The 12,838-nt window shown below is 47.4% G+C and overlaps 1 protein-coding gene across 7 annotated transcripts in view; it reads left to right on the forward strand.

The window, feature by feature from the left end:
• The window catches only part of ARNT2 (aryl hydrocarbon receptor nuclear translocator 2), a 191,354-nt gene that overhangs the window by 33,926 nt on the left and 144,590 nt on the right, over positions 1-12,838 (forward strand). For all 7 annotated transcript variants that reach the window (XM_021098858.1, XM_021098859.1, XM_001926072.6 and 4 more), the window contains exon 2: positions 11,602-11,716. In XM_021098858.1, coding sequence (XP_020954517.1) covers positions 11,602-11,716 — 115 coding nt within the window. The remainder of the gene's footprint in view (positions 1-11,601; positions 11,717-12,838) is intronic.

Here is a 12,838-nt window from a genome sequence, read left to right on the forward strand (position 1 = left end):
TGTTTCACATTTTTCCAGGTTTTCGCTGCCTCTACTATATTTTAGGAATTCTACACAATATGTCTGCATGTGAAATGTGAAGTAGTCTTTAGCTAGAGGCTGTATCATAAGCAGCATAATCTGTATTAGGGTGAAGCTTTCAGAATCCTCGGCTCGGAGTGATGTTGCGGTGAGCTGAAAACCTGCAACTTTGTGTAAGGGCAGGCGGTCCTTCCATCCCTGTGTCTAATGGAAAAGAGCCTTTCCCTGGGGCGGGGGAGATTAGCATTTGGGGCGGGGCTGCTGTAGATGAGATATTTCTGTCTATTGGTATATTTGTCATTGGTGATGACCAGGGGTCCTGTGCAAGGATCTATACAAGAGAGCTGTGTGTGAGGTGGGGAATAATTCTGTGTCCTGTTTGGAGGTGCCATGGGGGGTAAAAGGCCAGAAAGCTTCAATGACTGGATGTGAACAAGAGGGTATGCCCCGCAGGGCAGCTGCTCAGAAGTTCTGGCACCATCAAAGGGATACATTTAGGAAAAGCGTATTTTTTCTGTTACACTTCATTCCTCCCTGAAGCATTTCTGCTGTCTGTTGCCGGGATAGCACAGGTGTGGCCTCCTCCAGGAAGCCTTCTCAGATCTCCCCAGTCATGCCCACAACCCAGAGTCCAGTCTCTTGCACAGCACCCAGCTCTCGGTATAAAATTACCTGGCTATGTCTCCCTCACACTCCAGGTGGAACCTGTCAGAGGCAGGATGGGTCCTTTCACCTCTGACTGTCCAGCTTCTAGCACAGCTGCTCAAAATCCGAGCGTGGCAAATGCTGCTTGTAATCGAAACAGGCCCCATTTTCTCACGGCACTTTCTGCAGAAGGAAGGGAGGTGCTGCTTAACCCCATTTTTCAGTTGGAGAATAGATGGAGAGACTGCGTTGTGTAGCGATAAAGCCAGAACTAGAACCAGACGCCTACTCAGCGTGCAACCTCCAAATAGGTGGACGGAGGAAGGTGTAAAGGCACACGCCTCTACTTTGTGGCAGAGTCCCTGTGTACCAAGTATGTGCTGTGGGAGATATAAATATGCAACCGACCCAACCATATTTATCTTCCTTCTCCAGAAATTTTTTGCCCCATGCAGTCTCAGTGTAGGAGGATCAGGTGACCAAGGCTTTTAGAGTCTTCCCTTTCTGGGCTCTGCTGGTGACACATCATGTATTTTGAGGCATTGACATCATCTCCTTCCTTCGGAATGCCCTCTTTGTGCCTCCATCGTTCAGGTCCTGCCAGCTTTCACCTGGACCCCTGTGACCTTCATTCATTCACAGAAGTACAGGTACAATGAGAGTGAATCACCAGGGACCAGACCTAGATTGGAGGGAAAGGTCCTGGCCCAGGACAGGCTTCCTTGGAAAAGTGATGCTGGAGCTGAATCTTAAAGGAGTTAACTTGGTGGAGAGAGGCCTTTGCATATGCTGTGTTCTGGCCACAGAACACAGCATATGCAAAGGCCCTGGGGTGAGAGGGAAGGTGGTGTGTATATAGAGCTGATAGGGCACTATGACCAGAGCCAAAGAGGTGGACAGGAAGGGTGGACCCCACAGGAACTCACCGCATTTGTGCCAAGAGCAAAGGGAACCTGCTAGTTGGTGGAAGCAAGGGCTGGACCAGTCAGCTCAGGCTCCCCTATGAATAATGGGAGGGGGTTGCTGAGAGACCGGGAGGTCCTATGGTGGGCCAGCCGCAGAACCCAGGGGATGGAGAGACCCTTAGGAGGTGACTTGCTGATTGGATTGGGGAATCATCAGTCAAGAAATGGCAGAGATGCCAGTGCCTGAGTGAGGTCACCTGGAGAGAGAATAGATGGAGAAGAGGGAGCTGTGTGAGTGCCCTGAGGTCTGGTAGAGGAGCTGAGATGGGGGGATCGGCCCCGTGTCGGGGAGGACAGGCATGTGGCCCCTGGCGACCCAGGATGGGGAGCTGGTGACAGGGGCCGGAGCTGCATCCACACCAAAGGTCAGAGCAGAGAGGCAACTGTTTGCCTTGATAAGATGAGACCCTGTGATGACGGCCACTCCCCAGTGGGCTGACAGGACAAAGTCCTGATTGCCCGGGGCTGAAGGGAGAGTGGGAGGTGAGGAGATCCTGAGGTGAGGCCTGAAGGGGAGCAGTGACTCTGCCTTTACTTGTACAGCTGTCACTTCCTCATCTGCTCTTAGGATGGGTGTGCATGTGGGTAAGTGGTGTTCTGGTCAGTAGGAGGCATCCACGCTCCCGGCGGCACCAGCCTCTCATTTTTAAGTGTGGTCAGCCCTCAACCGCATGGGAACATCAAGGCAAGGACCATGACCTTCGCGCTCCTCTCAGTTGAGTTCCTTGCCAGTGGCTGCTTGGGTTGCCCAGAGGGAAGCAGAGAGAGCATGGGTGATTCGTCCCGGATGTCCAGGCTCCCTTGCTGGCCCTTGTCAACCCTCTGAAGGCTCCATGGGGATGTGGGTCCCCCGGCTGCGATGGGACGAAGGTGACAGCTTCTGGGCAGGTGCACCTGCTCAGACGAAGCTCTCCTGGGTGACAGCAGGGTGTAGTGAGGAGGGAGCTGTGTCCGCGTCTGTCCGGGTGGGGGTGGGGGGTGTGTGCATGAAGCTCTGCAGGGACGTGGGTGGGAGTGGCGTTCGGGTGGAGGGTGGAGGCACACTCGGGGCCCATCTGCTGACCCCCCTGGGATATAAGGCGGACCAGCCAGTTTAAAGGCAGAACTCTGCAGAGGGAGGCAGCATGGGGTCAGCACAGGCCAAGAACCATGGCTCAGGCAGCCCCGGGTTGGAGCAACCCCTTTGCCTCCCTATGCGGCAGCATCACCCTGGGGAATGTTTTAGGAGTGGGGGCTGCTGAGGAGTCAGTCATATGGCCACACCCCCTTCTGAGGCCCTCTGTTCCCCTTTCCTGCCCTTCTGTGAGACAGACCCTTAAAAATAAAGTCATAGGAGTTCCCATCGTGGCTCAGCACAAATGAATCTGGCTAGTAACCATTAGAACACAGGTTCGGGAGTTCCCGTCATGGCGCAGTGGTTAACGAATCCGACTAGGAACCATGAGGTTGTGGGTTCGGTCCCTGCCCTTGCTCAGTGGGTTAAGGATCCGGTGTTGCCATGAGCTGTGATGTAGGTTGCAGACGCGGCTCGGATCCCGAGTTGCTGTGGCTCTGGTGTAGGCCAGTGGCTACAGCTCCGATTAGACCCCTAGCCTGGGAACCTCCATATGCCGCAGGAGCGGCCCAAAGAAATAGCAAAAAAGACAAAAAAAAAAAAAAAAAAAAAAAAAGAACACAGGTTCGATCCCTGGCCTCACTCAGTGGGTTAAGGATCTGGCGTTGCCATGAGCTGTGGTGTAGGTTGAAGATGTGGCTGGGATCCATGTTGCTGTGGCTGTGGTGTAGGCTGGCAGCTACAGCTCCAATTTGACCCCTAGCCTGGGAACTTCCATATGCCATGGGTGCAGCCCTAAGAAGACAAAAATAAAGACATAGAAGTGACCTAATTCCTTACAATGAAAAAAAAAAGGTCATCAGGTTTCTATGTGTGTGTGTGTTTAACCTAACACTCACTTAGAAGTGCTTGCTGTGTGTCAGGAATCATTCTCAGAGCTTTATAGATACTCGCTTTTTTAATCCTCATAGCAACTTCATGAAGTATTTAGTATTTATTATTATGCTCATTTTATAGATAAGACGACTGAGGTTATTTGCTGAAAGGTTGTGTAAAAATACGCACACAGGAGTTCCCGTCGTGGCTCAGTGGTTAACGAATCCGACGAGGAACCATGAGGTTGCGGGTTCGATTCCTGGCCTCACTCGGTGGCTTAAGTATCCGATGTTGCTGTGAGCTGTGGTGTAGGTCACAGATGGGTCTCGGATCTTGCGTGGCTGTGGCCGTGGTGTAGGCCGGCAGCTGTAGCTCCGATTCGACCCCTAGCCTGGGAAGCTCCATATGCCGCGGGTGTGGCCCTAAAAAGACAAAATACACACACACACACACACACACACACACACACACACCTGCTTTTAAAAAACATTCTTGGGGAAAACTAAAAGGGGAGAGGGAAAATAACTTCTGAAAGACATCTTTTTTTTTTTTTTTCCTCGTTATAGCTGCACTTGCAGCATGTGGAAGTTCTTGGGCCAGGGGTTGAATCAGAGCTGCAGCTGCAGCCTAGGCCACAACTCGAGGCAACACTGGATCCTTAACCCACTGAGCAAGGCCAGGGATCCAACCCACATCCTCACAGAGACAAGGGCGGGTCCTTAACACTGAGTCACAGCAGGAACTCCTGAAAGGCATCTTAAATAAGTGATCTTCCTTAATCCCCACAGTAACTATGAACAATCTGGGTATTTTCCTTATTTTATAGCTGAGGAATCTGAAGCTTAGGGGTGATAAATAGTTTGCCTGTGACCCCAAATCGTGAACATTTCCTGCACATTGCACAACCTCCACCTGAGCCTGTGATTTGCAGTTGCCCCCATCCCCACCCAGGGACGGGGTCCTATGCCTGAGGACTGTGGAGCCGAGGGCCCTGCGGTGGGTGGCCGAGCGGTGAGGTCCTGCCCCGCCACTTCATAGCCATGTGGTCGGGCCGTGGCACTGACCTCTCTCTGCCCAAGTTCCCTGTCTGTAAAATGGGTTGGCTTTATGCCGATCTTGTAGACGGGATATAAAGCATGCGTGAAGGGCTTGGAACATGGTTAGCACCCAACACAGATCTTATTATCTTTTTTTTTCTTTTTAGGTCTGCACCTGCAGCATATGGAAGTTCCCAGGCTAGGGGTCAAATTGGAGCTGCAGCTGTCAGTTTACACCACAGCCACAGCAACGCCAGATCTGAGCCACGTCTGCAACCTACACCACAGATCACGGCAACGCTGGATCCTTAACCAGCTGATCGAGGCCAGGGATGGAACCTGCATCCTCATGGATACTAGTTGGGTTCATTACCACTGAGCCATGATGGGAACTCCAAATCCTACTACTTTTATACAAAGTAATTTAATTTAATTAATTTATTTATTTATTTGTCTTTTGGGGGCCGCACCCACAGCATGTGGAGGTTCCCAGGCTAGTGGTTGAATCAGAGCTGCAGCCACTGGCCTACGCCACAGCCATAGCCATAACAACTCAGGATCCGAGCCGCATCTGCGACCTACACCACAGCTCCCGGCAACACCGGATCCTTAACCCACTGAGCGAGGCCAGGGATTGAACCCACAACCTCATGGTTCCTAGTCAGATTCGTTTCTGCTGTGCCATGACTGGAACTCCCAATACAAAGTATTTTAAATATTTTTATGCAGAATGTTTATCATCGTTATTAAGACAATCCATTCCATTGTTGGACACTCATTATTTTTTTCAATTTTGCTGTGAATTTTATTTTATTTTATTATAATGATTTTTATTTTTTCCACAATAGCTGGCTTACGTGGTCTGTCAATTTTCTACCGCACAGCAAGGTGACCCAGTCACACGTACATGTATACATTCTATTTTCTCACATTATCATGCTCCATCGCAAGTGACCAGACATAGTTCCCAGTGCTACACAGCAGGATCCCCTTGTGACACTCTTATTATTGTAAAAAGTGCCCCCTTCCTTTATCTCTGTCTCGATCATTCATTGCTTCTATCTCTCCAGGCATACATGCTTTCTACTGTGTCTTACAGTGAAACCTTTTAAAAATATTTATTTCTCTCTTTGTGGTCATTAAATTAGCCCATCATTAGATTGACATCAAATGAACACATGTTCATAGAAACAAAACCTAGTGTAGTCAACAACTGAAAGAGCTTTTAAAAGAAAATAAAACCCACCTCTAAGTCCCACAACAGAAATAGCCAAGCTTAACACATTGATGGACTTGTATCTGCCTTCTATCTTTTTCTGTGCATGTAGCGTGCGCGCCCGCACATGCGCACACACACACACACACACACACACACACACACAGAGAGCTCTGGGACCCTCTCGTCACATACCGCCAGGTCATCCTCCACAAAGGCTGTGTTCGTGTGCACTTCCAAGGGTAGGGCATGACCTCGGCCACATCGTCACCAGTAGGTAACTGAGCTGATTTCCTCTCTGCCCGGAGCTGTGGTCAGGATTCCACTTTTCTTCCTTTTGGGGTGAAATTCAAAGACCCTGGAGTGAATCCACAACATGCTCACAGGGCTGTCTTCCATCCAAATGGATAGGCCTCTGTACTCCCTTTAACACCAGACTCTGCTTTGGGGACGCTCACCTCTGACCTGCTGAGTGACCTTCCTCTGGCCACCTTTTCTGGATAGATGTCCCAGGAGCTTTGCTAACTTATTTTGGAGTCATATGGAAAAGTTGCTAGATTTGGGGAGCAGGCTGTCACTTTTCAAGGGAGGCTGACTGCTAATCACACAGTAGATACGGACATAGATTACAGAGAAGAGAGACATTGTTTATATTTTTATTTGGGTGTGTTAAGAGGGGCTCCTAAAAGATATTAGAGGAGTTCCTTTCGTGGTTCAGTGATTAACGAATCTAACTAGGATCCATGAGGATACAGGTTCAATCCCTGGCCTCGATCAGTGGTTTGGGGATCCAGTGTTGCCATGAGCTGTGGTGTAGGTCACAGACATGGCTGGGATCCCCAGTTGCTGTGGCTGGCAGCTGTAGCTCTGATTCAACCCTTAGCCTGGGGACCTCCATATGCCAAGGGTGTGGCCCTAAAAAGCAAAAAAAAAAAAAAAAATTTTTTTTTAAGATACTAGAGAAAAGCTTAACCTATAAAGTGAATTTTAGTTTCACTGACGGCATCTTTCACTTGGCTTATTTGGTATCTAACACACTATCTTAGTTACCAAAATGGCATTTGGTAAAATGAGATATCTGTTCCTTAAATAGACCAAGGCATAGGGAGAGGAGCAGTTTCCCTTGATGTCATAAAGCATAGTTAGCCTAACCAGCAGGTCATTACAATTAAATTCAAGGACCAAGCAAGTTTGCTTATCATCACCATAATCATGATAATTTTCATCATTTTTGCTCAAGCATGCCTCCCAGGCCCTGTGTTAGGCTCTTCACATCCATTCTCTCTCATCTTAAAAATGATCCTTTAAAGTAGATGATTGCTAGGGAGTGTTTGAGTTGTGATTTGAAACCAAGTAGGTTTCACTGCAAAGCACTATGGCTTTTCTGTTACCTAATTATGGGTCATTATTACTGAATATTCTGGAAGTTCTGGTCGGTGACACAAGACATGAAGAGAAATTAAACATTTAACTAGTTGAAGTGAGAAAATAGTATCATTATTTGTAGACCATAGAATTTGTAAAATTAGAAAATTCAGGAGAATTAGTGGCACATTATTAGAACAATTTTTTTAATGGTGAAATGATAGAATACATGGTAATAGTCCTAGAAACTCTTTAAACTGGGTATGCAAATTTTGAAAGGAAACTAGATACACAGAACAGCAAGGGTGGGGAAGACAGCACCTACCTTAGCTGCGGGTCAAATCAGTTGACCTCAGTTATGACAGAGTTGTCCTAACACAATCGTTTTAGCTGCTAATGAGTTAGGGAATAATCTGGGAAATGCAATGATACAATACACCATGCAATATCACATCATAATAACAATGCACAGTATCCAGAACTAAGCAATGTGGGAAATTTGGGGGACCTGTATGATGAAAATGAAAAACTTTATTGAGCTAGAAAGGAAGTCTTGAGTGAATTATAGGCATGTGTCTATTCTTGATCGAAAATTCTCATTATTGGAGTTTGGAGTTCCTGTCGTGGCTCAGTGGAAAGGAATCTGACTAGGAACCATGAGGTTTTGGGTTCAGTCCCTGGCTTTGATGAGTGGGTTAGGAATCTGGCATTGCCGTGAGCTGTGGTGTAGGTGGCAGACTCAGCTCGGATCCTGCATTGCTGTGGCTATGGTGTAGGCTAGCAGCTGTAGCTCCAGTTGGACCCCTAGCCTGGGAACCTCCATATGCCACAGGTGTGGCTCTAAAAGCAAAAAAAAAAAAAAAAAAAAAAAAAGAGAACGAAAGAAAGACAAAAGAAAATTCTCATTATTGCAAAAATGTCATTTTTTCCCCAAATTAATTTGTAGGTTCAAGATAATACAATTAATTCCCGAAGGTTAAATTTTATATCTTTTTCAAATTACTCTAAAATTTAAGTGGAAGAATAAGCCAGAAGAAGAACAGAGATAATTCTGAAAGGTAAGAATAGTGTGAGAAACTTGCATCACTACATATGTTATAATGGTGCAGTGTAGATAACTGGGTAGTTGACAAAAAAGATAGTTATTCTAGAAACAGACACATTTTCTATGTTCAGGTAAAATAAAGGGGAGTTCTCTTGTGGCTCAGTGGGTTAAGGATCCAGTCTGGTCACTGCTGTGGTGCAGGTTCCATCCCTGGCCTGGGAACTTCCACATACAGTGAGTGCAACCAAAAAAAAAAAAGAAAAAAAGAAAAGGAGAAAAAAAAAATAGGACAGAAGGAGCATCAAAAAGTTTCAGGGGAAAAGGAAGAACTCCCCAATTAATGAGGTTGCAACAATTCATCTTTTCCTCTGCTGTGAATTGAATTGTATCTCCCCAAACCCCCAATGTGACTTATTCGAAGATAGAGCTTGTAGGAGGTAATTGAGGTTAAAAGAGGTGGTGAGAGTAAGGCCCTAGGATCGGTGTGGCCTCATAGCAAGGGAACATGTGACAACACAAAGAGAAGATGGATGTCTATAAGCCAAGAAGAGAATTCTCACCGGCAGCGGGACTGGCTGGCACATTGACCTTGGGCTTCCCAGGCCCCAGACTGTGAGAAAATTCATTTCTCTTGTTTAGACCACCCGGTCTGTAGTGTTTTGTTATGGCAACCCAAGCCGACCAACCCATCTTCTTAAAAGTCTGCAGCATAATGCCGTCTCTAGTATTAAAAAATCTTTCAACCTAAAAAGCAAGCAACAGAGCGGGGAAATAGCATAAAGTATTTTCAGAAAACATGACAAAGCTCTAATTTCTTTATTAGAAAAGAGAGAGCAAGAGTTTCTATGGTGGCGCCGTGGAAACGAATCCGACTAGGAACCATGAGGTTGCGGGTTCGATCCCTGGCCTTGCTCAGTGGGTTAAGGATCCAGCGTTGCCGTGAGCTGTGGTGTAGGTCACAGGTGCGGCTTGGATCTGGCATGGCTGTGGCTGTGGCTGTGGCTGTGGTGTAGGCCAGCGGCTACAGCTCCGATTAGACCCATAGCCTTGGAACCTCCATATGGTGCAGGTGCGGCCCTATAAAGACAAAAAGACCAAAAAAAGAAAAAAAAAAAAAAAGAAAAGAAAAGAGAGATCATGCAAATAAATAAGAACCTCTGAATCTCAGTAGAGAAATGGGTACAAGATACACAAATGCAGATGCCAAGAGAAGAACTAGAACTGGAATGTGTCAGGCGTTCTTAGCAGTGCTTCTTGGGTAAGGGTAGTTTGGGACATTGAAGATGGTGAGCCTCCGTCTTTCTGTATTTGTGTGGGATGCATTCTGTAGAAGCGATCCCTGGACTTGCTCAGTGGGTTAAGGATCCAGCATTGCCATGAGCTGTGGTGTAGGTTGCAGACACGGCTCGGATCCCGAGTTGCTGTGACTGTGGCTATGGTGTAGGCCGGCAGCTGTAGCTCTGATTCACCCACTAGTCTGGGAACCTCTATATGCTGTGGGTGCGTCCCTAAAAAGACAAAATAAAATAAAATCATAAAATACATAAACTAGTGTTGCATGGAATATTAGCTGTGGAGATAACACATTTTAACGAGTTTTCACGAGGAAAGACCATTATGATATGCAGTGTTAATTAAACAAACTGTGACTAACAAACCGTATATTGGGACTTCTCAGTATGTTTTTAGTGGACATCGGCATCTCCGAGAAGGGGGATAGGTGTGTGGCTTTTCCCTAACCTGTTGGACCATGAAACCCCTGTCCTTGGAGAAGCTTTAGGGCTTGATGTCCTTTGGGACTTCCTTTGGGAAGTGGTGACTTACGTTTTTGTCCATGTTTGTGCTGGCAGTGATTCAGCCATTCACTTTGGGGACTTAATGGACTCAACATGCTTTTTTTAGCCTTCATTTCAGAAAAAAAAAAAAAATTGCAGATTTCTTATCAGAAGCAGGCAGATGATACGGTTATTAAGTCGTTGCTGTTCATGTTGTCTAAATGTCTCAGGTCCACTACATTGATTGTCTAAAGGGGAGAGCATTATTTTAAGAAAGGGACTTTTTTTTTTTTCCTGGAGTACCTTCCAGTGTGTACATTGGTTTAAAAAAAAATTGTAATAGCTTTCCAATTTTTATGAACACAGTAGAGTAGCTAAATTAAGACTTTGTTTATTAGTACTATGGAATTCTTCTTCAGAAGTTTTGAGTGGAATAGGTCAAGCTGCCCTTGGCGTATGTTTATTAAACACAGTGTCTTTGGACGGAACGGTGGGTCAGCTGTCTGATGCCGCCGTGGGTTCTGAGAGGAGGCAGAGGGCAGTCAGGCTTCTGAGCATCACCAGCATTGCTTCACCAACAGGGGCTCGGGTCTCGCATTTATCCCCACCTGTCTTTCTGAAATACGTTGTCATAGACTCTTGCTTTCCTTCTGCCCCTGCGGAGGAGAGCGAGCCCTGGGGAAGGCCTTCCCAGGAACAATAAACAGGATCAGAGAGGCTGCTGGAGTATTGCTCTTGCTGTTTAGTGGTCTGAAGAGAGGGTGCCCTGAGTTCTGGAGCTTTCCACAAAGTGAGAAGGAGAAACTCTGTAACTCTGTGGTTTCTTTGAGCCTAGGGATGCTTACCATGGCCTTAAGCAGTGTCCAAAAATTTCCCACTCCTAAGAGATAATATATTATGGTAATGATGCACAGGAAAGGTACTCTCATCTCATGCCAGACCTTCTTTTTGTTTATATTAATATTTCTTCCTGGAAAGGGCCTGCCTGTGGAGAGCCCTTGTCACTGGCTCATGGTGCAGCCTGAGGTGATGCTTTTCAGGGCTTTGGACGTCACTGTCCTTCTCATGAATGGAGGGCCAGGCAGGGGCTCTGTATCCAGAAGTTCTGAGTCCAGATTTAGGATAGAGAACCATCTTTCCACTTGAACACAGATGCCCGGGGTGCAGACCGGTTATCAGCAGCAGCGTGGCCACAGGGTTTGGCTCTCTTGGCTCTCTTGGCTCTCTGGGTTTGCCCCACGTGGACTCCCAGGATTTGGGACCAGCAGTGGTTCTATGCACCTAGATTCTTGGATGTCTTACCTGCCTCCAGGTGACAGGAGACAGGAGTCCTTTATGAAAGCGGCTAAGTTAGTTGCCTGAACTCTGTTTTCCCATCTAAACTAAACATGGACATCCTGCCCAGGGATACCCTTTTCCAGAGGAGAAAGGCACCACCCAGATGGAATGGGCTCACCTGCGTCACGTGACCAGTGATGGGCCCAGGACGCAGGTCCCTGAGTTCTCCTCCCAGGTGGTGCTTTTGGTCCACCGGACAATTTTCTTGCTTGTTCCCAGACTTTTCTGGCATTAACCAAGCCTCTCCCCTTTGCTGAATTCCAGAAATGGCTTCGGACATCCCTGGATCGGTGACATTGCCCGTTGCCCCCATGGCAGCCACTGGACAGGTGAGGATGGCTGGGGCCATGCCTGCCCGAGGAGGAAAACGGCGTTCCGGGTAAGCAATCTCGGCGTTTCCAGGAACTGGGCTTCTCATATGTTGAGCAACACTCTTGACCTGTTAGGAAAATATTGTCTCTCCCCCTCCTGGAGACTAAAAGCTCAGCAGTGCGCATCCTGTTTAGATTGTGCAAAATTCCTAACTATGCATGTGATTTGCCTCTAAGTGTTTTCAGGCCTTGGCACCCAGCTGGGGACTTCTGCTTGCTTGTCCTCCTGGTGAGAAGGACTCTGGATCCTGCTGGGCCTCGCTCAGGCCATCTCTCCAAGGGAGGGGACTCACTCATCCCCCAACCCCAGCCTCTCAGCTGGAGGGCAGCCCTGCAGGTGGAGCGCCAGCTCCTGTAGGCAGCAAGGATCCCTCTGGCGCCTTCTCTCCTTTGCTTGGGCTACCAGTCATCGCTAGGTGGTGTTCAGGAATTCCTTTCCAAAACACTGGCTCTAGCCCAGTTCCTGAAGCTTACATTGTAACCTGCTCTGCAGGCGACGTTGGTAACAATGATGACTTCCGGTAGGACCAGAAACACCATCACTCTTGAGAAGGTGGAATCTGAAAGCAGTCATCTACTCATAATGTATAATATCTGCAGCAGATCTAAGGAACAAACCATCCAACACATATCCCTGCAGGAAAAACATAAAGGATATTTTCAGATAGACTCTGTTTAGCCACCCACCCCTTTCCTTAATGAATCAATTTTATTTTCACTGAAATATGTGATATACAAAGTTACTCATGAAGTGGAATCAATTTGTCCTACTAAGGCAATTTCCCGTAACACCGGTCTGCCCAGGAAGACAAGGATCCGTCTCATTTGTAAAATGGTCCAGCATTTTAAATCTGAGCATTTCCTCTAAACCAGTGTGATTCTTAAAGGGGGCAGGACAGGGGTGGGGTGGGGGGCAGGTGGGTATGAGGATCTGGAATGGAATAGGGTTGGATGAAAAAGCATCCTCAGCATCATAATTTCAGTTGGTAAAAAGACCGCTGCTGTGTAGAGCAGTTGTCTTCAAAAGAGGGGCTAAGATTTGGGGGATTATTGAGAGGGTCAGCCAGGGTGGTTACCCGGCTTTCTCTTGGTCCCACTCTGTCCCTCCCAGGGTGTGGATGCAGCCAGTT

This window comes from Sus scrofa, chromosome 7 (genome assembly GCF_000003025.6).
Source record: "Sus scrofa isolate TJ Tabasco breed Duroc chromosome 7, Sscrofa11.1, whole genome shotgun sequence".
Taxonomy (NCBI): domain Eukaryota; kingdom Metazoa; phylum Chordata; class Mammalia; order Artiodactyla; family Suidae; genus Sus; species Sus scrofa.